A 23,241-nucleotide genomic window follows, 5' to 3' on the forward strand; every position below is an offset into this window, starting at 1 on the left:
ACATTCCTCAGCAGGTAGGCTCCCCACAGCTGCAGGGTGATGTTCCTCAGCAGGTAGGCTCCCCACAGCTGCAGGGTGACATTCCTCAGCAGGTAGGCTCCCCACAGCTGCAGGGTGACATTCCTCAGCAGGTAGGCTCCCCACAGCTGCAGGGTGATGTTCCTCAGCAGGTAGGCTCCCCACAGCTGCAGGGTGACGTTCCTCAGCAGGTAGGCTCCCCACAGCTGCAGGGTGACGTTCCTCAGCAGGTAGGCTCCCCACAGCTGCAGGGTGACGTTCCTCAGCAGGTAGGCTCCCCACAGCTGCAGGGTGACGTTCCTCAGCAGGTAGGCTCCCCACAGCTGCAGGGTGACATTCCTCAGCAGGTAGGCTCCCCACAGCTGCAGGGTGACGTTCCTCAGCAGGTAGGCTCCCCACAGCTGCAGGGTGATGTTCCTCAGCAGGTAGGCTCCCCACAGCTGCAGGGTGATGTTCCTCAGCAGGTAGGCTCCCCACAGCTGCAGGGTGATGTTCCTCAGCAGGTAGGCTCCCCACAGCTGCAGGGTGACGTTCCTCAGCAGGTAGGCTCCCCACAGCTGCAGGGTGACGTTCCTCAGCAGGTAGGCTCCCCACAGCTGCAGGGTGATATTCCTCAGCAGGTAGGCTCCCCACAGCTGCAGGGTGATATTCCTCAGCAGGTAGGCTCCCCACAGCTGCAGGGTGACGTTCCTCAGCAGGTAGGCTCCCCACAGCTGCAGGGTGACGTTCCTCAGCAGGTAGGCTCCCCACAGCTGCAGGGTGACGTTCCTCAGCAGGTAGGCTCCCCACAGCTGCAGGGTGATATTCCTCAGCAGGTAGGCTCCCCACAGCTGCAGGGTGACGTTCCTCAGCAGATAGGCTCCCCACAGCTGCAGGGTGATATTCCTCAGCAGATAGGCTCCCCACAGCTGCAGGGTGATATTCCTCAGCAGATAGGCTTCCCACAGCTGCAGGGTGACGTTCCTCAGCAGGTAGGCTCCCCACAGCTGCAGGGTGATATTCCTCAGCAGATAGGCTCCCCACAGCTGCAGGGTGACACTCCTCAGCAGGTAGGCTCCCCACAGCTGCAGGGTGATATTCCTCAGCAGGTAGGCTCCCCACAGCTGCAGGGTGACACTCCTCAGCAGGTAGGCTCCCCACAGCTGCAGGGTGATATTCTTCAGCAGGTAGGCTCCCCACAGCTGCAGGGTGACATTCCTCAGCAGGTAGGCTTCCCACAGCTGCAGGGTGACGTTCCTCAGCAGGTAGGCTCCCTGCCCCTACCCCTGGGAGGGCGACCGGCGCCTCTTCCTGGCTCTCAGCCGAGGACTGCCGGGACGTGTTCTGGTGCCCTGGGGACCCATTGCTGGGAGGCTGCTTCTGGAAGTACCTGGGCTCAGTGAGGGTGGTGCACCTGGCAGGTGATCCAGGGTCCTATGCTTCTCTGGGTCCCAACCACCACCGACACAGGCATCCTCAGGTATCAGAATGAGAGAGACAAGGGTGTGAGCACCCTGGTCCCTGTGGCCTAGAAGCCATTCCAGGTGAGCTCCAACGCTGGTCGTCAGCTGCTGTTGAGGTACACACCTGCTGGAGCTTAGCTGCTTCATGGTTGACAGTCAGGGATGGATGCAGCCACGGGGACCCGAGTCATAGACAGAAAGCTGAAGCGCAGTGAAGGAAAGAGATTGGCTTGCGGCCCCATTCTCGAGCTCACTCTGCACGCATCACCTTGTCCTTTGGTGGCCGTGGCCACCGGCAGTGGCACATGCGTCTCAGGAGCCCCATGTGCATGGCCCCGTTCCCCTGCCTGCAGGAAGATCCTGCTCATCAGACCCAAGATGGCCTTGGCCAACGAGGCCAACTACCACGAGCTGCGCTGGTTCACCCCGTGGTCGAGGAGTCGGTGAGTCGGGACCCGACAGCCCTGGGATATGTGTTAAGCCCCTCCGCCGTGTGTAGCCTCAGGTCCTGATCTGGGAGTGTTACTGGTGGAGGGTGGCCAGGTTCTTGGTGTTTTGAACGAAGAATTGGACAGAAAGTACAAACAAAGCAAAACAAGGATGAAGCAATGAAAGCAGAGATTCATGGAAAACGAAAGCCCAGCCAGGGGCGGTGGCTCACACCTGTAATCCCAGCGCTTGGGGAGGCTGAGGTGGGTGGATCACGAGGTGAGGAGTTCGAGAGCAGCCAGGCCAAGACAGTGAAACCCCATCTCTACTAAAACAAACAAACAAAAAAATACAAAAAAAAAAAAATTAGCCAGGCATTGTGGCAGGTACCTGTAATCCCAGCTTCTCGGGAGGCTGAGGCAGGAGAATCACTTGAACACGGGAGGCGGAGGTTGCCGTGAGCTGAGATTGCAACACTGCAGTCCAGCCTGGGCAACAGAGTGAGACTCTATCTCGAGAAAAGAGAAAAAATAAAGAAAATGAAAGCCCAGTCCACAGGGTGAGAGTGGGCCGAACAAGCAGCTCAAGGGCCTGGTTCCAGAATGTTCTGGGGTTTAAATATCCTCTAGAGACCTCCCACTGGTGACTTGGGCTGCATCCTGTGCAGAGGAAGACGCGAAGGGAAGTTGCAGAGGATTTACTTGGCGTACACACTACGCAGATAAGGAGGATGTTTCCTGGCAGACGTGGCTCCAAAGTACTTACTGGGCCTTAGAAAGCCGGGGTTTGTTGTTTGACTTACTTCTAGGAAGTCCTTAGGTTTCCTGCCCCCAGGCCCTTCTCAGCAGTGTCACTGGTAGGGACTAGCTGGGGCAGATGGTGCAGGTGGTAAAGGGGTTTACCAAGACAGTTGTATGGAAGGAGGCAGATTTGTTGGAGAACATATGAAAATACATTTCAGGATTGCAACAGGCAGCAGAGCAGAGAAGGGGCTGTCTGCAGAGACAGGGCTGGAGGGAAGCTGTATGGGGTTGTGCTGGAGGGGGCTACACAGGGGATGAGGTGGACCTGCAGGGACCATGGACAGGGAGGTCATTGTGCCTGTGGAGGTCATCGTGCCCTCAGGGTATTCTCTCGGAACACGTGTTCCTGGGTGTCCCACATCTGGAGCCCCTCCCTCCTTGCTTCCTTACCTGATCAGGCCTCCCCAGGTAGGAGATGCGCAGGAACTCGGGCCAGGTCTCCGCCCCCTGGTGCCACCCCCTTACATGTCTGATTGTTGCCGCTGATTACACTGTGGCCAGGCTCAGCGCAGATCACGTGGAACTCAAGGTTCTCCATCAGGGATATTAGTCATGTCGGGTGAAGCACCACGTTCATCTCATGTGATACTGAATGTCAGGTGTCACGTCTTCACCTGGGTGACATTTGGGTCGTTCTTTGTCACAATGGGGCATCCACCATGTGCATCCTCAGGCATTTACTGGCATCACTGGTCCCCCAACAGATGCTCCCAGTTCTGACAACCAAAAGTGTCCCCAGACATTACCGGATGTCCCCGGACATTACCGGATGTCCCCGGGGGGCAAAATTGCCCAGTTGAGAAGTCCTGCTGTTTCTAAAGTTTTTCCCATGTTTCATCCTTGTTACTGTAAATGGACTCTGTAATACCGCATTTTTAAGCGGTTAGCATTTTGTGTAGGAACACTTTATTTTTATGTCACTTTTGTCATTGACCACTAAATTCCCCTCTCGTGTCTGGTGGTTGGTCTGTTGATTTTTGTAGTTTTTCTGTCGAGTTGAACTTATGTAATCTGCAACACATTTTCCTATTCCTTCAGGATTTACATCTCTCGGTTCATTTGCTTCACTGTTCTTGGCAGCATTTCTGGAACAATGTTCTAGATCATCTCTGGAGCAAAATTCTGGTTCTCAGCTTATCCCCTGTGACATGTCTCTTGGTAAAGCTGAACTTCAGCGTGTGGGGAAACTGAGACCCCCCCCCATGCTTGCAGAGCCCAGCCCCCCATGGTGTCACACGTCTCAAGTCACCTCCACACTCTCCTCTTCATCTTAACATGATTGTTGACTGCACTGGGGAGCGGCTGGCAGGGCCTTTGCCAGTTGGCCCATTTGGAGGGTTCAGTTTGCTTTTTGTTTGAATGTAGCTGCCATTCCTCGTTTGTCCTGAGATGCTCCTCCTCAGACCCGCGGTGTTTTGCTCTCCAGGCACACAGAGGAGTACTTTCTGCCTCGGATGATACGGGACCTGACGAAGCAGGCGAGTCCCTGAGTGTGGAGCCCGTTTTTCCGTCAGTCGTGGCTGTTCTCAGCCAACAGTGCACGGGGTGGGGCGGGAACTCTTTGGGATCCAGGAAACGGAAGGCACCACGGTGCGCCCAGGTCCGAAACAGACCAAGGGGGCAGCTTCCTACAGTGAGGGCAGTGGCCGGGGTGGCTTCTCTTTACCTCGGGGCTGCTTTTCCACCCATGCCTCCCTCCCTGCCTCCGCTCACACTGGCTTCCTCCTCTTTTTTTCCCTCCCTGTGGCAGAGGACGGCCTGCTCCACCCCCAGGGACTGTGTTCCCACATTTAAGCCTTATCTAGACCCACAACAAAATGCCGTGTTCTCAGTTTTGAATTCTAAGAGAAGGCGCCCTGGTGTCCCCTGCTCAGCCGCCGCCCTGTGGCTGGGAGTGGGGGGCCGGGCTGCGTCACCGCCCAGGGCAGCAGCTGTTTCGATGTGATCACAGGACAGGGCCGCTTCAGAAGCTGCTGGCCCCGACTGGCAGCCCCGTCAGTGTCCCCTTGGCTGCTCAGAGTACAGGCGTCCCCTTCTTCTGCACGTAGACTCCTAAAGATGCCTCTGCCTGGCACCACTCGTGTTTCCATGTGCAGCCGCAGGGCACCCACCTCTTCTGCATGTGTGAGAGCCCAGAGCCATGTGGTTGCGAGATGTCCATGGTCCTAGGGGTAGTGCATGGCCCGGACGGGGTGTGGCCAGCAAGTCTCACGCAGTCTTCCCTTCCAAATGCAGGAAACCGTGCCCTTCGGAGACGCGGTGCTGGCGACGTGGGACACCTGCATTGGAAGTGAGATCTGTGAGGAGCTCTGGACACCCCACAGGTCAGCCCCACGCCCCCATGCTGTCCAGTCCCCACCACACGCGGGCCAGCTGGGAGGACCTGGGACTGCAGACCTCCTGGGGCCGTGGCTGTGGGCTGGGAACTGCCGTGGAAAGTGCGAGGGGCCACCTGGGAGGCTGGGTTGGAGGAATCTGGTAGTCTTTTCTCTTCACCTGCCCCTGCCCGCAGCCCGCACATCGACATGGGCCTGGATGGCGTGGAGATTGTCACCAATGCCTCCAGCAGCCACCATGTGCTACGCAAAGCCAACACCAGGGTGGATCTTGTGACTATGGCCACCACCAAGGTAGGGGTCGGTTCGGGCTGGGGAGTGGGCGCCATGGGGCAGGCGCTGCGTCTCAAGCACTCCTGCGTCCTCAGTGCCCAACTCAGGGCTGAGCCCATGCACGATGGGCATCCGGGCTTGTAATTACAGTCTGTACTCAGCAAGTGTGCCCTGCTGCCCTCCAGGGCTCCGCCGGCATAGCCCGTCTCACCTACACAGCCCCCCCCTCGTGAAACAGACCTGGTCCCCCTCTCTGCAGTGACCAGGAACAGGGACATGGCATCACGGCAGGGTATGGGAGATGCCTGCCACCGTGCATTTGCTGATCCTGCTCTTGGCCAGTGAGGCGTGCAAGGGGTGGTGCTCGTTAGTCATTCAGGTGCAGGCGTGGGTTTAGCTAAGCCACCTTTGGATCTGGGCTTTGTCCACGGAGCTCTCTTTGGCTTGTCTGAACCGCATCGTGCCTGAGGGAGGTGACGGAGCCTGCCTTGCGGGGTTGTTATGAAGCAAAAAACAAATGAAGCCAACGTCTTGTGTAAAGGCTGGTACCCAGCAAGGCCAGGCTTGCTGAGGCTTCACGGCTCTGTGCCCCGCTGCACATGTGCCTTCTCTCTGTAGCAGTGGGGCCACTCACCATAACCTAGCGGGACTGGGGGGACGTTCTGTATGTGGGCAGGTGGCAGGCAAGGCTGGTGGACCACAGCTGACCCCTCCGCGGTGGCTCCGCCTCTTTCAGAACGGTGGGATTTACTTGCTGGCCAACCAGAAGGGCTGTGACGGGGACCGCCTCTACTACGACGGCTGCGCCATGATTGCCATGAACGGGAGCATCTTTGCTCAGGGATCCCAGTTTTCTCTGGATGACGTGGTAATGAGCGGGTGTGGACGTGACTGGAGGAGGGTTCCCTGTGCAGAGGCTGAGCCCCTGCCCTCCCCTGTAAGCCGGGTGCTTAGTGAGGGCCCCTGTGATGAGGTTGACCTCCTGTCCTTGGATCTGGGGACAGCCGAACCCTGACACATGACCCATGGCCCTGGATGGATGGGGGCGAGGGCAGCTCACCAGTCCCGTGTACCCACAGTCCGGGAGGAGGGCGCCGTGCCACACAGGAACCGAGGGGATGGTTCTGCTGTGGGAGGCAGGCTTTGTGGTAAGGAGAGGGTGGGTGCCGCCTGGTCCCGGCAGGAGGGTGTAGTTGGTTGGTTTGAATTCTGAGGGCTGGAGGGAACCAAAGCCTCTCCTTTGAAATGAGCAGGCTCCATGGCCCCCAAGACAGGGCTAGGGATGCCGTGTCTGGTTAGGGGGTCTTATCCACGGGAGCAGAGCTGGCGGGGGGCTCATGGTGAGTCCGTTGGAGGTCCTGTTGAGGGCACATATACTCATCCTAGGCCTTAGGCCACGCCGCCCCTGCATCCTGGGAAGCAGGAGTGGAGACCCCAGGACACTCTGGTCGGGGAGGCTATGTTCTGTGGGGCTCTCTGAGCACACACTGGCCGGCGGCATGGGGACAGCCCCGGGGGAGCTATGAGTCAGAGTTCGGAAGTGCCGTTGCTATCCAAAGCCACACATACATGCGAGGGTCCCCAGCGCTCCCTCCCACACAGTGCCACCTGCCTGGCCTTTGGCCCCGATGGCCTTCTGCTCTGCTCTTCTTGGGGACAGGCATTAAAGCGGCAGATTCACCGAGGCAGGCGGTAGCAGGGGAGACGTTTCCGCAGCTGGCTTCGCAGGAGCAGGGCGCACTTGTGTCCTGGTGTCACCACCTCGGCCAGGCTCTCAGAGCAGTTTCGTTGCTTTGCTGCCCCTGCATTCCCATCGTGTGATTCTCTCTGGTGCTTTCTGCACAGCATCCGTGCGGTCAGCATGGAGCTGGTTACGGAACCAAAGCAGTTTCAAGTGGACTCGGTGGACTTCAGCGTGAAACAGGATTCCATGGTCTTTTCAGGGCTCTCTTGCATAGGGTGTAGGCAAGGGTGCGGCCGTCTCGGCCCCAGGCCCTGCTTTCCACGTGACAGTGTCCCCAAAAGGCCTCTTTGTTCTTCGTGGTTAAGCATGACCGAGCTGGAAGGGCTTTGAGGAGGAAGATTAAGTTCCTGCTGATGGGAAGTATGGTCCTCTCCCTGTTGCCCGTGTCAAAGCCACAGGCACGTTGGTCGTGTTGATTGGCAGGTGTATTAGGAATCACCTGCCCCAGGACCCCCCAGGGTTCCCCGCCCCACGTCGACCCCCCGATCAGAGTCCTTGGGGTCTGCGTTTTTAGTGATCATCAGGAGATTGTTCCACACACTGGAATCCAGGAGCCACTGCTTTACGCATCACTAGAATTTCTGGTGGTGCCCGCATGGTCCGTCCTAGGCTGCAGCCACGGGCCTGCCACGTTGAGGGTGACACTGCCGTCCTCAGGCTCTAGCCACTGCCCTCCGCCAGGTCCTCTGTGTTGCACCTGAAATGGTCGGCAGAAGCCTCGTGACGTGTGGAATCATTTAGTCGTTCCTTCTGCCTCCAGCTCAAGCAACTGACCTGCCGATCCCCCTCTGGGCCACGTTCCTCAGGGTCTTCCTAATCCCCTGGGTTTTCTGGCTTGTTGTGCACCTGGAATCCTGCTATGGTGAACCTAGCCCTGGGGAGAGCAAGAGACAGCCACCTTCTCACGAATGACCCCTGCCACCCCGTCTCTATTGCTTTGAGGCTTCACACTTACCGTGGCTTAACACATGGACATTTGGTGGCCGCGGTGCCAACGCTTTGGAAAGCAGCCAGAGAACCACAGGATGTGTGAACTGGTCTCCTGGTCTTCCCGGCATTTCCAGCCAGGTCTGGCCCACTGTGACGGCGGCAGGAGCGAGGGGCGTGCCAGGCGGCTGCGGCCGTCCTGTGAACCGCCGCAGTGGTGCCCACACTTGCTGCTCTCCCACACTTGCACTAGGCAAGGCAACTGTCAGAAACACAATTGGATAAAGACATTTCTTCATGAAGGAATAACCCCTATGAGTTAAAACGTCATTTCTGCATATACTGCAATTGGCAGATCCCCTACCAGAGCCAGGTTCAAAGGCAGGACAGCGTCACAGACACAGGCGGCACAGGCCGGGACCCTGGTGTGGATGCCGGGGCTGCGGCTCTGCCTCTGCCGTTCCCCAGCTCCACCCACCCCGTCTTCACACTGCCACATGCAGAGGCAGCAAAGGGGCCTTGCTCCCTTGTGTCTTTTTGATGAGAGAGGTGTTCCCAGAAGTCCCCGGCAGGGGCTGATTGACAGGGTGGCGTCTTGTGCAGTGCTGAGTGGGTGACTGGCAAGTGTCTGAATGCAGTGGAGGTTCTGGTGGCAACAGTGAGGGGGTAGGGCTGTGGGTCGGCCTCAATGTTGTCTGTCCTGTCCTTGGGTCCCCAGGAATCCAGGAGTCTTAGCCCCTGCTTTAGAAGGTGCAGCAACACCTGTGGCAGTGGCCAAATGACACGGGGGAGTGGAGCAGGTTCTCTCTGAAATCTCCTTCCCCAGGAAGTCCTGACGGCCACGCTGGATCTGGAGGACGTCCGGAGCTACAGGGCAGAGATTTCGTCTCGAAACCTGGCGGTGAGTGCTCCAGTAGATACCCGAGTGGGATGCTCATCACAGGTGTGGAAAGTCGCCCCATTTGTGCGGGCGTGGTGGAGGCCGTGAGGGCGCAGTGCCCGAAAACTCTGATGGGGACGTTCCGGGCTTCCCGAGTGCGGAAGGGGCTGGTGCTGCAGACGGAAACTGCTTCCATCTGTTCCCAGTCGTCCTCTGCTGGAGCCAGGCCCTGAGCTGGGGTGAGCGGGGCAGGCAGGCAGAGAGGCCGACAAGACAGCCTTGGAGGCCAGGAAAGCCTTGAGATGGCGGGTGGCAAGTGTGGTGGGGACAGGCACGCAGAGTGTAGCTGAGGCTGGCCCCCACCTCGGAAGTCAGGGGCAAGGTCCACGGCGCACACGAGCCCGTGTCTGAGTCCCGGGATGCAGATAACGCCCCTCCTCCTGCCCGAGGTCCTGCTGGGAACCTGCAGCCGTGCGTTTGTGCAGGACGCCCTCACAAATAGCTTATCAAACTGTGCAGCTGTCACGAGACAGTGATTTTTGCAAACTCTGAAGAAGTGTCATGCTCATAGCAGAGTGGACCCTTCTGCTGTTGGTCGATTGATTGAGACAGGGTCTCGTTCCGTCGCCCAGGCTCGAGTGCAGTGGTGCCATTGTGATGGCAGCCTGGACCTCTGGGCTTTAAGTGATCCTCCCACCTCAGCCTCCCCGAGTAGCTGAGACAACAGACACGCCACCAAGCCCAACTGATTTGTTGCTTTTGTTTTTTAGTAGAGACAGACTCTCACTCTGTTGCCCAGGATGGTCTTGAAGTCCTGGGCTTAAGCAGTCCTCTGGCCTCAGACGCCCGAAGTGTCAGGGTTGCAGGTGTGAGACGCCGGGCTCAGCCTTTTCTATAACAGCTTTAGTAGGCTGTATTTGCCACATCACCCAGTGTCTCCGTGCAAGCACCTTGTTCGGTGGTGTTTAGTGTACCCATGGCATTATACAGCCACAGTCTTAGAGCATTTTCATTACCCCAGAAAGAAATTCTAGCCATTAAGCACCGCCATGCCCCTCCTCCGGCCCTGGCAGCCACAGGTCTGCTCTCTGTCTCTCTGCATTTTCCTATTCCGAACATTGCATCGGGATGAAATCACAGCGTATGGCCTTCGGTGTCTGGCTTCCCGCACTTGCTATGCTGTTTTCAAGGTTCATCTGTGTGTCGGTGCAGTCGCCCCTCTGTATCCATGGGGATGGGATCCCGGAGCCCCCACTGACCCCCTGCAGGGATGCCCGTACCCCACAGTCCACCCCGCAGAACTCACTGTTACAAAGAGTCGGCCCTCTGTATATGGGTTTCAGATCTTGAGAATACTGTGCCTTTTATCTGTGTGCGGTTGAACCTGGGGGTTTAGAACCCGCAGATACGGGGTGTGGCTGTAGTTCATCCCTTTGTGTCATCAGAGAGTTCCGTAGCCACGATGTTCACATTCTGTTGCTCCACTAGTCATTCCCAACTGGCCATTGGGAACGTTTCCCCTTCCCGTCAGATCAATTCTGCTACAGACATGCATGTACATCCGTTGGAGGGGACGTGTTTTCATTTTCTTGGATGTGTCTGTCCAGGAGCGGACTTGGCTGGGTCGTATGGTAACTGTTTAGCCTTTTGAGGAGCTGCCAGAGTGTTTGCCGAGAGGTGGCACCATGGTGGGTTCCCGGCAGGCGGAGATGAGAATCCCAGTTTCTCGTCACCCTCTAGCTCCTGTTGCCATCTGTCATTTCGCTCCTCGCCATCCTCGTCGGAGTGAGGGCAGCCTCACTGTGGTTTTGATGTGCTTTTCCATAGCTGCTGGAGCCCTGCTTGTCTGTGGGTCCTGGGGACCTGGAGGGTTTCCGTGGAGCTGGGAGTCATTCTGTCTTGAATCTCCATCGCCAGGCCAGCAGGGCAAGCCCCTACCCCCGGGTGAAGGTGGACTTCGCCCTCTCATGCCACGAGGACTTGCTGGCACCCGTCTCTGAGCCCATCGAGTGGAAATACCACAGCCCCGAGGAGGAGATAAGGTGTGTGGCCCCTGACTCCTGGGAGGGACCTGGTGTCTGCGTGGCCACACCTCTGGGGTGGGGACCCCTGGAGGTCACACAATGGGTTTTCAGAACCTACCCAGGTGGGGACTTGGCAGGAGCGGGCTGTGCCTCCCTGGGTTGAGGGCATGGAGGCCAGAGTCTGACTGCCTAGGTGTGACCCCCAGCCCTGCTGCTTCCCCGTGCTGCGACTTGGGCCTCAAGGTGCCGTCCGTTCTGTGTCTCAGTGTCCCCAGTTTAAAATGATGATGATAATACCTGCGTCCCCGGGTTGTCTTGAGAATCACATGCATCCCTTCACACCGGGTACCTGAAGCAGTCAGGCCTCCTGAGAGCCCTGCGTCGACTCGCACTGCAGCCTCCTGGGGCTGTCCAGGCGGGTTGCCAGGGGTGCTGTGGGCCAGGGTCGCCCTCTAGGCTCCATGTTCTGATTGCCTTGCAGCCTTGGACCTGCCTGCTGGCTCTGGGACTTTTTAAGGCGAAGCCAACAGGTAAGACTCCCAGTTTCTAGGGAGCCCATCTTGCTGTGCTACTGGTTGGTCTGGTTTTATTCTGGGGCAGGGCAGGGTTTGTTTTTTTTTAATGAAAACAATAAAAAGCATTTCATCACTCTGCCTCCATGGGGAGCTTAGTGTTTGCTAGCCAGAGGCAAGGTGGGCACAGCGGCTGGTGGGTCAGTTCCAGCTCTGGAGGCGCGGCAGGACCCGGTCTGACGTTCAGCGTCACGGTCACCATTGTGATCATGCGTATCCGAGATTCATCAGTGCAGTGGGCCCCACCCCCCGAAGCATCTCTTTTCCCTCTGGAAAATCCATTCACCCTGTGGGCATTTGTCCTGACCTCAGGGAAAGCGCTAACACCCACGTGCATTTCTGTGGATGCCTCCTTGAGGTCTGCGGGCGGAGTTAGGCTGATCCTCGGACACGCTGCTTCTCCGAGGCTCTGCTCACACCGTGTTTGGTTGGCTCATTCCAGGCGGGGTTTTTGCTGCCCCTGAGTGGTGGGGTGGACAGCGCGGCCACTGCCTGCCTCGTCTACTCCATGTGCTGCCAGGTCTGCGAGGCTGTGAGAAGCGGAAGTAGGTGGCATCTATTGGCACGAGGGAGGCTCCAGGGAACCAGCTCTCAGGCTGCTTGAGTGGGGGATCTAGGAGGGGGCAGAGGAAACACCTGGGCCATGGACATCGGGGTGAAGGGGGCTTTGTGGCCATGCACAAATGACAAGCGTCACATCCCAGTCCTGCAGCAAGGCCCTCGGCAGCTTCGCCCTCGGCAGCTTCCTGGGGCTTTGGGCACATGCGGCTGAGTCTCCAGAGCTGCACCTGCCTGCTCTGTGCACAGTGTGGCCGGGTGGAAACATGCAGGCGTGGGAGGTTCACATTCTCCCCTGTGTGCTGTGGCATCGGACATCACGTTAGCATGTGCAACAGCACGGGGCAGTGATACCCATTGGATGGGGCTATGGGCCATAGTGTGGGCTGGAGACACACGGGCACCAGAGGGTATAGATGGGGGTGGGAGCACACAGTCATCTGGGGGTGTAGATGGGGTGGAGCCAGTCATCTAGGGGTATAGATGGGGTGGAGCCACATGGGCACCAGGGGGTATAGACGGGGGTGGAGCTGCACAGTCACCTGGGGCTGTAGATGGGGTGGAGCCACTCAGTCATCTGGGGGTATAGATGGGGTGGAGCCACACGGGCACCGGGGGGTGTAGATGGGGTGGAGCCACACGGGCACGGGGGGGGGGGGGCGGGGTGTAGATGGGGATGGAGCTGCACAGTCACCTGGGGGTGTAGACGGGGGTGCAGCCACACAGTCACCTGGGGGTGTAGTTGGGGGTGGAACTGCACAGTCACCTGGTGGTGTAGATGGGGATGGAGCTGCACAGTCACCTGGGGGTGTAGACGGGGGTGCAGCCACACAATCACCTGGGGGTGTAGATGGGGGTGGAACTGCACAGTCACCTGGTGGTGTAGATGGGGATGGAGCTGCACAGTCACCTGGGGGTGTAGACGGGGGTGCAGCCACACAATCACCTGGGGGTGTAGATGGGGATGGAGCTGCACAGTCACCTGGGGGTGTAGACGGGGGTGCAGCCACACAATCACCTGGGGGTGTAGATGGGGATGGAGCTGCACAGTCACCTGGGGGTGTAGACGGGTGCAGCCACACAGTCACCTGGGGGTGTAGATGGGGATGGAGCTGCACAGTCACCTGGGGGTGTAGACGGGGGTGCAGCCACACAATCACCTGGGGGTGTAGATGGGGATGGAGCTGCACAGTCACCTGGGGGTGTAGACGGGGGTGCAGCCACACAATCACCTGGGGGTGTAGATGGGGATGGAGCTGCACAGTCACCTGGGGGTGTAGACGGGTGCAGCCACACAGTCACCTGGGGGTGTAGATGGGGATGGAGCTGCACAGTCACCTGGGGGTGTAGACGGGGGTGCAGCCACACAATCACCTGGGGGTGTAGATGGGGATGGAGCTGCACAGTCACCTGGGGGTGTAGACGGGTGCAGCCACACAGTCACCTGGGGGTGTAGATGGGGATGGAGCTGCATAGTCACCTGGGGGTGTAGACGGGGGTGCAGCCACACAATCACCTGGGGGTGTAGATGGGGATGGAGCTGCACAGTCACCTGGGGGTGTAGACGGGGGTGCAGCCACACAGTCACCTGGGGGTGTAGATGGGGATGGAGCTGCACAGTCACCTGGGGGTGTAGACGGGGGTGCAGCCACACAATCACCTGGGGGTGTAGATGGGGATGGAGCTGCACAGTCACCTGGGGGTGTAGACGGGTGCAGCCACACAGTCACCTGGGGGTGTAGATGGGGATGGAGCTGCACAGTCACCTGGGGGTGTAGACGGGGGTGCAGCCACACAATCACCTGGGGGTGTAGATGGGGATGGAGCTGCACAGTCACCTGGGGGTGTAGACGGGTGCAGCCACACAGTCACCTGGGGGTGTAGATGGGGATGGAGCTGCACAGTCACCTGGGGGTGTAGACGGGGGTGCAGCCACACAATCACCTGGGGGTGTAGATGGGGATGGAGCTGCACAGTCACCTGGGGGTGTAGACGGGGGTGCAGCCACACAGTCACCTGGGGGTGTAGATGGGGATGGAGCTGCACAGTCACCTGGGGGTGTAGACGGGGGTGCAGCCACACAATCACCTGGGGGTGTAGATGGGGATGGAGCTGCACAGTCACCTGGGGGTGTAGACGGGTGCAGCCACACAGTCACCTGGGGGTGTAGATGGGGATGGAGCTGCACAGTCACCTGGGGGTGTAGACGGGGGTGCAGCCACACAATCACCTGGGGGTGTAGATGGGGATGGAGCTGCACAGTCACCTGGGGGTGTAGACGGGTGCAGCCACACAGTCACCTGGGGGTGTAGATGGGGATGGAGCTGCACAGTCACCTGGGGGTGTAGACGGGGGTGCAGCCACACAGTCACCTGGGGGTGTAGATGGGGATGGAGCTGCACAGTCACCTGGGGGTGTAGACGGGGGTGCAGCCACACAATCACCTGGGGGTGTAGATGGGGATGGAGCTGCACAGTCACCTGGGGGTGTAGACGGGGGTGCAGCCACACAGTCACCTGGGGGTGTAGTTGGGGGTGGAACTGCACAGTCACCTGGGGGTGTAGATGGGGATGGAGCTGCGCAGGCCCCTGGTTACCGGAGACTGGGGTGGAACTGTGTAGACACCCCAAACACTCAGGTGGCTTCTACCCATTCTGTCCTGATGGTTTTCAGATCAGGAAGTGCTGGCTGACGTCCGCACCATCGTGAACCAGAGCAGTTACACCCCGCAGGATCCCCGAGACCTCTGTGGGCGCATACTGACCACCTGCTACATGGCCAGCGAGAACTCCTCCCAGGAGACGTGCAGCCGGGCCAGAGAGTTGGCCCAGCAGATTGGAAGGTAGGGTTGGTCCCTGGTGTTGGGCGTGGCAGGCAGCTGCCAGCTCAGAGCCACCAGAAGCTGTGCCTGTAGCGCATTGGTGACCGGCTTCGTTCACTCGGCGTCGTGTCATCCACGACGTGGGTAAGATGTCAGCGCTCCATCCCTTCTGTGGGTGAATAATATTCCACTGTGTGATAAACCCTGATTTGTTCTCCAGTCACCAACAACTGCTTAAATGTGCAGCTGGGAGCTTCTCGGGGCTCTGCGTTCTCTTGGTCTGAGGCAGATTTCAGGGACTGTGTATCAGTCCTCCCTATCTGACCCACCCCATTCTCTGACTGTGCCTACGATCTCCGCCCTTCCCTCTCTCCACTCTTGCATTCCCAGTGCAGGCTGCAGGTCGTATGTGCTCATATGGGAGTTGGCTGTGGGCTGACTCATACCCCTCCTCCTGTCCCTTCCCCCTGCCCTCACTGCCTCTTCTACAGGGCGGTTCTCTACGTGGACAGTGGAGGGAGGGCAGCTTTCCGGAGAAGGGAGACTGGGTTCCATCTAGAATGTTCCATCTACATAGCTCTTAGGAGAAAATGAGCAGCTGCCCATCCTGTTTGCTGAGCTCAGCTAAAAGCTGCCCCCTGCCCCCCAGCAATCCTCCTCCTAGAGACGTACTCAGAGGAATCGGAAGCAGGGACCCAAACAGATACTTGTTCAGGAAAGTCCGTAGCAACACCATTCGCAGAAGCCAAGAGGTAGGGTCAGCCCAAAGTCCATCCCAGATTAATGGAGAAAGAAACTGTGGTCCATTCACACAGTGGAATATTATTCACCCAGAAAAAGGAGTGGAGCATGGGCATGTGACACAGTGAGGAGAAACCTTGAAGACATGGTTCGGAGTGAAAGGAGTGGAGCCACACAAAGCCATGTGGCGTTTGATTCTATTTCCATGCAGTGTCCAGAACAGGCAGCAGCATAGAGAGGGTGTGTGTCACTCTCCACATCTGTCACTATCACTACTGTCAGAGCTGGAGGAGGAGGGAGTGGGGACGGACTGCCGGTGGGATGGGGTTTCCTTCTCGGGTGATCAGGCATTCTGAGCCAGATGGTGGTGAGGGCTGCACAGCACTGTGGATTGCTAACTGCCACCAATCGTACACATTAAAGTGGTTACAGTGTCACCAGGGCTCCACCACCCACGCGCACATACATGCACACACGCGCACACACGCGCGTACCTGCACACACGCACACACATGCACACATGCACTTGCACGTGCACACATGCACACACACATGCACACGCATACCTGCACATGCTGCCCTCCACGCCTCCCCTTCTCCTTCCAGCCACCACATCAGTCTCAGCATCGATCCAGCCGTGAAGGCTGTCATGGGCATCTTCAGCCTGGTGACAGGGAAGAGTCCTCTGTTTGCAGCTCATGGAGGAAGCAGCAGGGAAAACCTGGCGCTCCAGAATGTGCAGGTGCCCTGGCCTGGGCCGGTGTCCCCTGGGGATGGGGGTGCAGGGAACCCTGGGACACCTGGTACAGGATGCGCAGGTGTCCCTGCCTGGGCCGTCATCTCCATGAAAGTCATGGCACAGGGCACCCAGGGACAGCCAGTGCCGGGGTTCACAGCCTGTGTGCCTCGCTGAAGACATCAGTCATGCAGCCTTGTTAACAAGGATGGGTGTGTGTGTGTGTGTGTGTGTTAGTGCCTGAGCATGTGATGTGTAAGAGCAAGAGCAGGGGTGTAAGAGTGTGCATGCTTGAGTGTCTGCAGAAGTGTGAGTGCAAGAGCAAGAGGGTATGTCTCAGCGTGTGAGCATGAGGGCACGTGAGTGTGAGTACAAGCGTGTGAGTATGCACAAGTGTGGGTGTGCTTGTGCGTAAGTGTAGATGTGGATGTGCAGGTTGAGTGTGTGCACAAACGTGATTGCACAGGTGTGTGCGAGTCTGCCTGAGTGTACGTGCATGCCTGTGAGCACGTGGGTGGGTGTGCATGACTGCAAGAGTGTGCATGTGACTGTGTGAGTGCGTGCCTCTTGTATCCTCAGGGAACAGCCCAGATGCTGTCTGCCTCCTGGGTTACTGCACTTCACTGGATGCTCCATGATGGGCGGAAGAGCAGAGAGGCTGGGCTGGAGCTGGGGGCTCTGGCCGCTGGGATCTGTCCTGTCTCTCCCTGTCCCCTTTCTGCTGTGCATTGGGTGGCCTCTCCCCTCCTATCAGTGGGAAAGGGACAGAAATGCCATTGCCAAGCTTTCTCCCAGGGAACCCACAGCTCAGTTCTGCCACCCATGCTGCCTCTGCCCTCCTGGGCTCCAGGTGCTCCCATCTTTGAAGACAAGGTCCCGCTGTGCTCGTATGAGCTCTGCAGAGGTGGGACCACCCTGAGAAAGGCCTCAGGACGCTGTGGGACTCGGAGGCTCGGATGTTCCCAGAACACTAGAGAGCTCCTGAGTGATTTTTCTTGTTTTCAGGAGGGTGCAGGTGTGCGTCTCCCCGTCCCCGCTTTGCAAGGTAACCCGTTACTTCCTCCGTTGTGTTGTCCAGGCTCGAATACGGATGGTCCTCACCTATCTGTTTGCTCAGCTGAGCCTCTGGTCTCGGGGCGTCCATGGCAGGCTCCTCGTGCTGGGATCCGCCAATGTGGATGAGAGGTGAGTGTGGCCCAGGCAGTGGTGGGTCCTGGAACCTCTCAGATCTCTGACGGTGACGCACTGTGAGATGCTGTCATCCTGTGCCTCTCATGGCAGGTTTAGTGCCTGGGGCAACATTCCTCTAGAATTTCACCCAACCGGAGTGGCAGAGCGGATGGCATCGCCTTCCTGCAGGCGGCTCCTGGTGCTCACCACTCTCATCAGCCCTGTGGTCCTTCCTCTCTCTCTGCTGCACCTCGAATTCATCTCCCCCTTCCCTGCAACAGACAGGCTCCCCTCTTTCTTCTAGGCTGTTCCACTGCATCTTAAGTCATTTCTTTGCAACTCATTTTTACCTCCAAACCAGAGTTCATTTTTTATGTGGACTAAAAGTACTCCCCTTCTCATCCTGCTTCCCTGATCAACAAAACTCAGTGCCTCCCTGCTGTTTTCCAGCTAAAATTCAAGCTGCCTATCAAACCCAGCAGTGGAGGCTGCTAGAGAGTCTTTTCCAGCCTTGGTTTCCCCACTTCCCTTAGGTGAGCCTCTGCCCGTCTCAGCTCGTCTGTGCTCTTCTTAGTTGCTCCTTAGTAGCTGAGGAATTTCAAAAACTATTTGTCATTCATTTGTTTGTCTATGCATCCATCTATCCATATGTCAGTTCAGCCATCCATCCATCCATTCGTCTACCCATCTAGGCACCCACCCACCCATCTACCCATTTACCTGTCCATTCATCCACCCATCTGTCTGTCCATCCATTCATCCATCCATCCATCTACCCTCCCAGCTGTCTGTCCATCCATGCATTTATCTACCCATCTTTGACCCATCTATTCATCCATCCATCCACCCACCCACCCATCCATTCATCTACCTATCTATCTATTCATTAATCCCCACTCATCCTTCCACCCACTTGTCCACCCACGTGTCTGTCCATCCACCCATCAGTCTATCTGCTCATTCATCCATCTGTTCATTTACCATTTCATCTGTCCACCTACTCATCCATCTACGCATCTCTCCATTTATCCATCCGTCTACCTATCTGTCCACATTTCCTTCCTTCCATCTATCAGTCCTTTTCTTTTTTCTATGGTGTGAGTGTCTTAATCACTCTGCATTCTTGCCTGTCTGCGGATGTGTTCTCTTTTAAATCTTAGGCTTTTAAATCCTATTTTAATTTTCTAATTACAGAAAATTGAAGTTAACACCCGATACTGGGTAAAAATTCTCATCCTCCCCATGCATATTTTGTGAATCGCTTTTCTGGTGCCTCTGATGCCTTCGTGAGGGACTGACTTCAGGAGGGGTGTGATGGCTGCTGTATATTCTGAGCTCTGCTGTAGTTGAGGATATTGATGTTTCGTTTTTGATGGCATTGCTTTTGCAGATGAGGAAGAATTTGATCTGTTATAAAATTGTGTTGTCACAGTTCCCCATCACAACTCTTGTCCATCATTTTCTAGTATTTAAAATGTTAACAAAGAAACAGATACTGTTGCCAGGGTGAGATTGGGTTCTGGGAGCTTGAAGGCTTCTAGATCCCATTTAGAAAATAAACAAACCTAGGTAATCACCTCTCATCCCTCAGCTGCTGGACAGAAAGCTCTGTGGCTGCGGACACTCCCCCCGTGATGTTGTAGTGAAGCCCTTCTGTCCGTTTCACATGCTGCACCCACCTCTGCCACCGCCTTCTCACTGGTCACAGCCAGTCCTTTTCTTCTTCTCCATTCTGGGGAGAATCTCAGGTGTATAGTGTTGATTTTTAAAAATTTCTCTGTAATTCTGTTGTTTAATTGCTTCTGATTCTAGGTCAGTTGCATGCCTGTCTGCTCCTCAGGGGCCTGTTGGACACCTGTTCTCCATCAGGCATTCTTCCCTGTGGTGTGAACAAGTCAGAAACAATTCCTGTTCTCTGCAAGTGGGAGGAGACAGTGATAGCCCAGCTGATGATGTGTGTATTGTAGGAAACGTCTGCTGAGAGAGCTCGAGGAGGGAAAGGGAGAGCTGGGAGTTTGTAGGCAGCTTGCTCAGGGAGGGCCCTGCTGAGAAGCGAGTTTCATAAAGGCCTTCAGTGCCAGGATCCATCCCGTAGGCCCCAGCTGCGTGACAAACGAATAAATTCACTCACACACAGAATACAGTGAGCAAGTGGTCTGTGGGGTTGTGAGCCACTCACAGAGAGAGAGCCCACCTACATGATGCTGACTAGTTCGCCATCTCCCCAAATGGGGAGATTTAATAGCAGAGGTTCTAAGTCAACACACTTGTAGACTTTCTAAGCCCAAGGCAAACACCATTAGAAGGTAATCTCCCTGGTCAGCCTACCCCCAAGAGGGCCGTCCAGCTCAGAGCTTCGTTTTGAGACCACATGAGTAAACAAGTTATTCAGATAAACATTCCCACATACCGTAGGTATTTGCTTTTCTTATTAACTAAAGGTAAAGGAGATTTAGGCTGCCTTCAGCCAAAACTTCTACTGAAACTATGCAAACTTCTTGGCCTTCCAAGAAGGTTTGCAACTATATTCTAGAACTTTCTGTAATATTTTCCCCTTAATGTTTTTGCCACCACCCTGAGTGAATTCCCACACTCAGATGAGGGTGAGGGTGGGTAGAGAAGGCCTGAGTCGTGTGACTGCCCCAGGACTGAGGACTGGTCATTGTCTCCCTAAAAGGCCTGGTCTTAAGTGGGGACTGAAAGACCTGCAGAGCTGGTTTTGGGAAGAGTGTAGTGTGGGGGTCAGGGGAGGTGTGAGAAGTCAGAGACAGCTGTTTCCAGAAATTTCACTTTCAGGGGGAGGAGAGGCACAGGATCGGCACTGCACAGATCAATGGAGACAAGAAACAGAGTTTGCTTTATTGCTAGAGATAAGGTCTTGCTCTGTCACCCAGGCTGGAGTACACTGGCACTGTCACAGCTCACGGCAGCCTCAACCTCCTGGGTTCAAGCCATCCTCCCACCTTAGCCTCCCAAGTAGCTGGGACCGCGGGTGCATACCACCAACCTAAATTTTTTGTTTCTGCTGTGCCGCCAGACTGGTCTCCATTTGTTTTCTTGCTTTAAGATACTGTCAGGAAAGGACCAGTAGAGAGTGAGTGGATTTGCTGGTGCAGGATGGTGGGGATGTTTCTGACGAGGAGGTGAGAGCAGGTGACCAGGCGGGAGGGTGGCTTTGCTGTGGGCCCAGCCAGCGCATCCACAGCAGCAGGAGGGGTGGGTTCAGAGGCAGGCCTCCAAGGGCACTGCAGGCTGCTCTTCTGAATGGTTTTCTTCCTCTCAGTGAAGTTAGGAGAAGGTTCCAGAGAGAGTAGGAAGGGAGAGGAGAGTGAAGCCAGCCCTGCGGGGCTAAGTTGGGGTCAGCATGGGAACTGCAGAGCTGAGAGGCTGTGCTGAAGGTGGGCATCTAGCAACATGATTTCAGCTGATAGAAGTGACCAGCTTGGGGGAAGATCAGTGCGGAGTGTGAGAGGAGGGGCCGGCTGCTGGAACTCAGCGGTCCTCGATTGAAATTGTGTGGCCACGCCTGTTGCTGGCTTCAGAGTCTCACCAATCCACCAAATCAGTCTTGATTTCACCAGAAAAAGTCTGCCTCAGTTTTCAGCCTATAAGCATGCCTCTCATCCCCATGGGGCTCCCACCTCCCAGCTGGGGTTTCATTCCAGCAAGACGAGGCAGCATCCTTGCCCCATGGGTCTGCAGTTGGAGCCAAGCCCCGCACTGCTGGGATTTCCCTGGCTGTGCTGAGTCAGCCCAGGCAGATTTCCCCCATCTTTGGCAGTCACTGGGGATGGAGGAGAAAAGGTGGTAAGATGAAGACCGTCATCTTCCCTGGCCCATCTGGCCCATATCCAGGCTCCTGCTAAAGGACCCTTGGATGGGACAGGACAGAGGCAATGGGGTGACTGGGGCAGCCCCCACTGAAGGCAGCACAGGGCCTCAGTCGTCCCTCTGTTGGGACCCTGGGGATCTCATACCCTGGACATTGCACCACAGTGAGGGTCAGGAGGGGTGAGAAGGCGTAGAGGTGTGAGTTTGTGAGTGCTGAGAAATGTGACTGGTGGGACAGGCAGGGGCCAGCCTGGAATGGCTTGCAAGGTCAAGGACACCGTTGAGGGCATTCAGATGGTGGGAGCGCCTGGCCTGGGCTGGTGTGGGTGGTCAGCCAGGAGCCAGGGGAGAACCTGGAGGCCTGCGCCGGCATTGGCTGTGGGGCGGGGTGAGGAGGACAGGTGTGGAGCGGCTGCAGGAGTTTCCCGTGGCTGCTGTAACCCATGACCACAAAGTTAGTGCCTTCAACATTGTGGTCCTTCAGCTCTATAGGACACACATCCAGTGTGGGTCCCCTGGCTCAAGGGGTGCACATGGCTGGTTCCTTCTAGGGGCCCTAGGAAAGAATCTGTTTCCTGCAGTTTCCAGGCTCTGGAGCCCCATCTTCATTGGCTCATGACCCCTCCTCCTCCTTCACCACCAGCAGCCGTGCGTCTCCATCTTTCCCCTGTGGTCACGGCTCCCTCCGACTCTCACCTTCACCCCCTTCTATTTTTAAGGACCCCTGCAATTGCATTTCAGGCCCACCCTGCAATCCAGTGTCACCTCCACATCTCAAGTCCCCAACTGAGTCCATCTATAAAGTCCCTTTTTCCCTGCAAGGTGAAAGAGTCACAGGTTCTGGGGATTAGGACATGGGCATCTTTGCCTATGATTCTTCTGCCAACCACAGGCCTCAGAGTTGACGGGCAGGGGAGGGGCCCAGCTATCCAGGCAGCAGAGTGTCCATATGTGCTGAGTTCCTGCTCACCCCCGACCCCCCAGGACTTCTGTCCCTCAGGTCCGTTCAGATGGCTGATCCCAGCTCTGTGCTGGTGACCCCTGAAATCTGCCTGCCATTCCTGGCGTGTCTTCTGGTACACCCAGAGGCTCTCCTGGGTCATCTGCAGCCCCTGCCACCTTTGCCGGCTGCTCTGGGGCTTCTCTAGGACCCTTGAAATTGCCATGATTCTGGCTTCAGGGCCCCTGGAAGAAGCAACTCCATGAGGGCCAGGGTTGGGGGAGTCTGCGGCCCCTAGGGAACCCATGCGCTCTCCCTCTCCCTGCAGTCTCCTGGGCTACCTTACCAAGTACGACTGCTCCAGTGCGGATATCAACCCCATAGGCGGGATCAGCAAGATGGACCTGAGGGCCTTTGTCCATTTCTGCACCGGGCGCTTCCAGCTTCCCGCCCTGCAGAGGTGAGTAGGCTCGTGGGCCATGGTTCCACAGCCACCGGGCTCATTCCATAGCACAGCCCCGGCCACTCTGGGCCTCACTCAGGTGCCTTTGTAGCTCCTGTTGACTGCTGAGCAGCCCTGCCCTTGAGCTGGCACTTGAGGCCCGTGACAAGGCCGCCCCTTCTTCCTGTGGATGCCCCAACAGCCCCCAGGCTCCAGCCAGATCAGGGAGCTGCAGCCTCCTGCCTCCCCCCGCCCCCGTCCCCCCTGTCCCCCCTGCCCCACCTGCCCCACCTCTCCCGCCTCTCCCACCCGCCCTGCCTCCCTTTCCCACCATCCCCATGCTGAGGGACCGAGGCAGACCGAGGCTCGCTGCATCTGAGCAGAGTGCCTATGCTTCAGCAGTGACTACCGATGGATCAGTGCCTGGAGCCTTCCTGGCCTTTGCTCCCATGGTTCCCTGTTACAGGGATACATGTTTCTTCTCTTTGCTTATCCTCCGTGTAGTGACTCTGCCCCCCAGGGGACATCAGGTAGTGTCTGTAGACATTCTGAGT

General features: G+C 57.1%; 1 protein-coding gene across 14 annotated transcripts in view; it reads left to right on the forward strand.

Moving 5' to 3' along the window:
- Positions 1 to 23,241, forward strand: part of NADSYN1 (NAD synthetase 1) — a 42,339-nt gene that overhangs the window by 9,490 nt on the left and 9,608 nt on the right. For 4 of the 14 annotated variants that reach the window (XR_013523595.1, XR_013523599.1, XM_078341746.1 and 1 more), the window contains exons 5-17: positions 1,760 to 1,903; positions 4,119 to 4,170; positions 4,928 to 5,016; positions 5,205 to 5,322; positions 6,038 to 6,169; positions 8,799 to 8,873; positions 10,680 to 10,894; positions 11,358 to 11,406; positions 11,891 to 11,993; positions 14,680 to 14,848; positions 16,175 to 16,310; positions 17,383 to 17,489; positions 22,574 to 22,705. Coding sequence is in view for 8 of the 14 variants with exons in the window: in XM_078341746.1 (XP_078197872.1) it covers positions 1,760 to 1,903; positions 4,119 to 4,170; positions 4,928 to 5,016; positions 5,205 to 5,322; positions 6,038 to 6,169; positions 8,799 to 8,873; positions 10,680 to 10,894; positions 11,358 to 11,406; positions 11,891 to 11,993; positions 14,680 to 14,848; positions 16,175 to 16,310; positions 17,383 to 17,489; positions 22,574 to 22,705 (1,521 nt within the window). In the remaining 6 variants the exon portion in view is untranslated. Of the gene's footprint in view, positions 1 to 1,759; positions 1,904 to 4,057; positions 4,171 to 4,927; positions 5,017 to 5,204; positions 5,323 to 6,037; positions 6,170 to 8,798; positions 8,874 to 10,679; positions 10,895 to 11,357; positions 11,407 to 11,890; positions 11,994 to 14,679; positions 14,849 to 16,174; positions 16,311 to 17,382; positions 17,490 to 17,924; positions 18,008 to 22,573; positions 22,706 to 23,241 lie in introns of those variants that run through there. The other 10 variants (XR_013523597.1, XM_035263680.3, XR_013523596.1 and 7 more) reach the window with 7 other exon arrangements.

This window comes from Callithrix jacchus, chromosome 10, assembly GCF_049354715.1.
Source record: "Callithrix jacchus isolate 240 chromosome 10, calJac240_pri, whole genome shotgun sequence".
NCBI classification, from domain to species: Eukaryota; Metazoa; Chordata; class Mammalia; order Primates; family Cebidae; genus Callithrix; species Callithrix jacchus.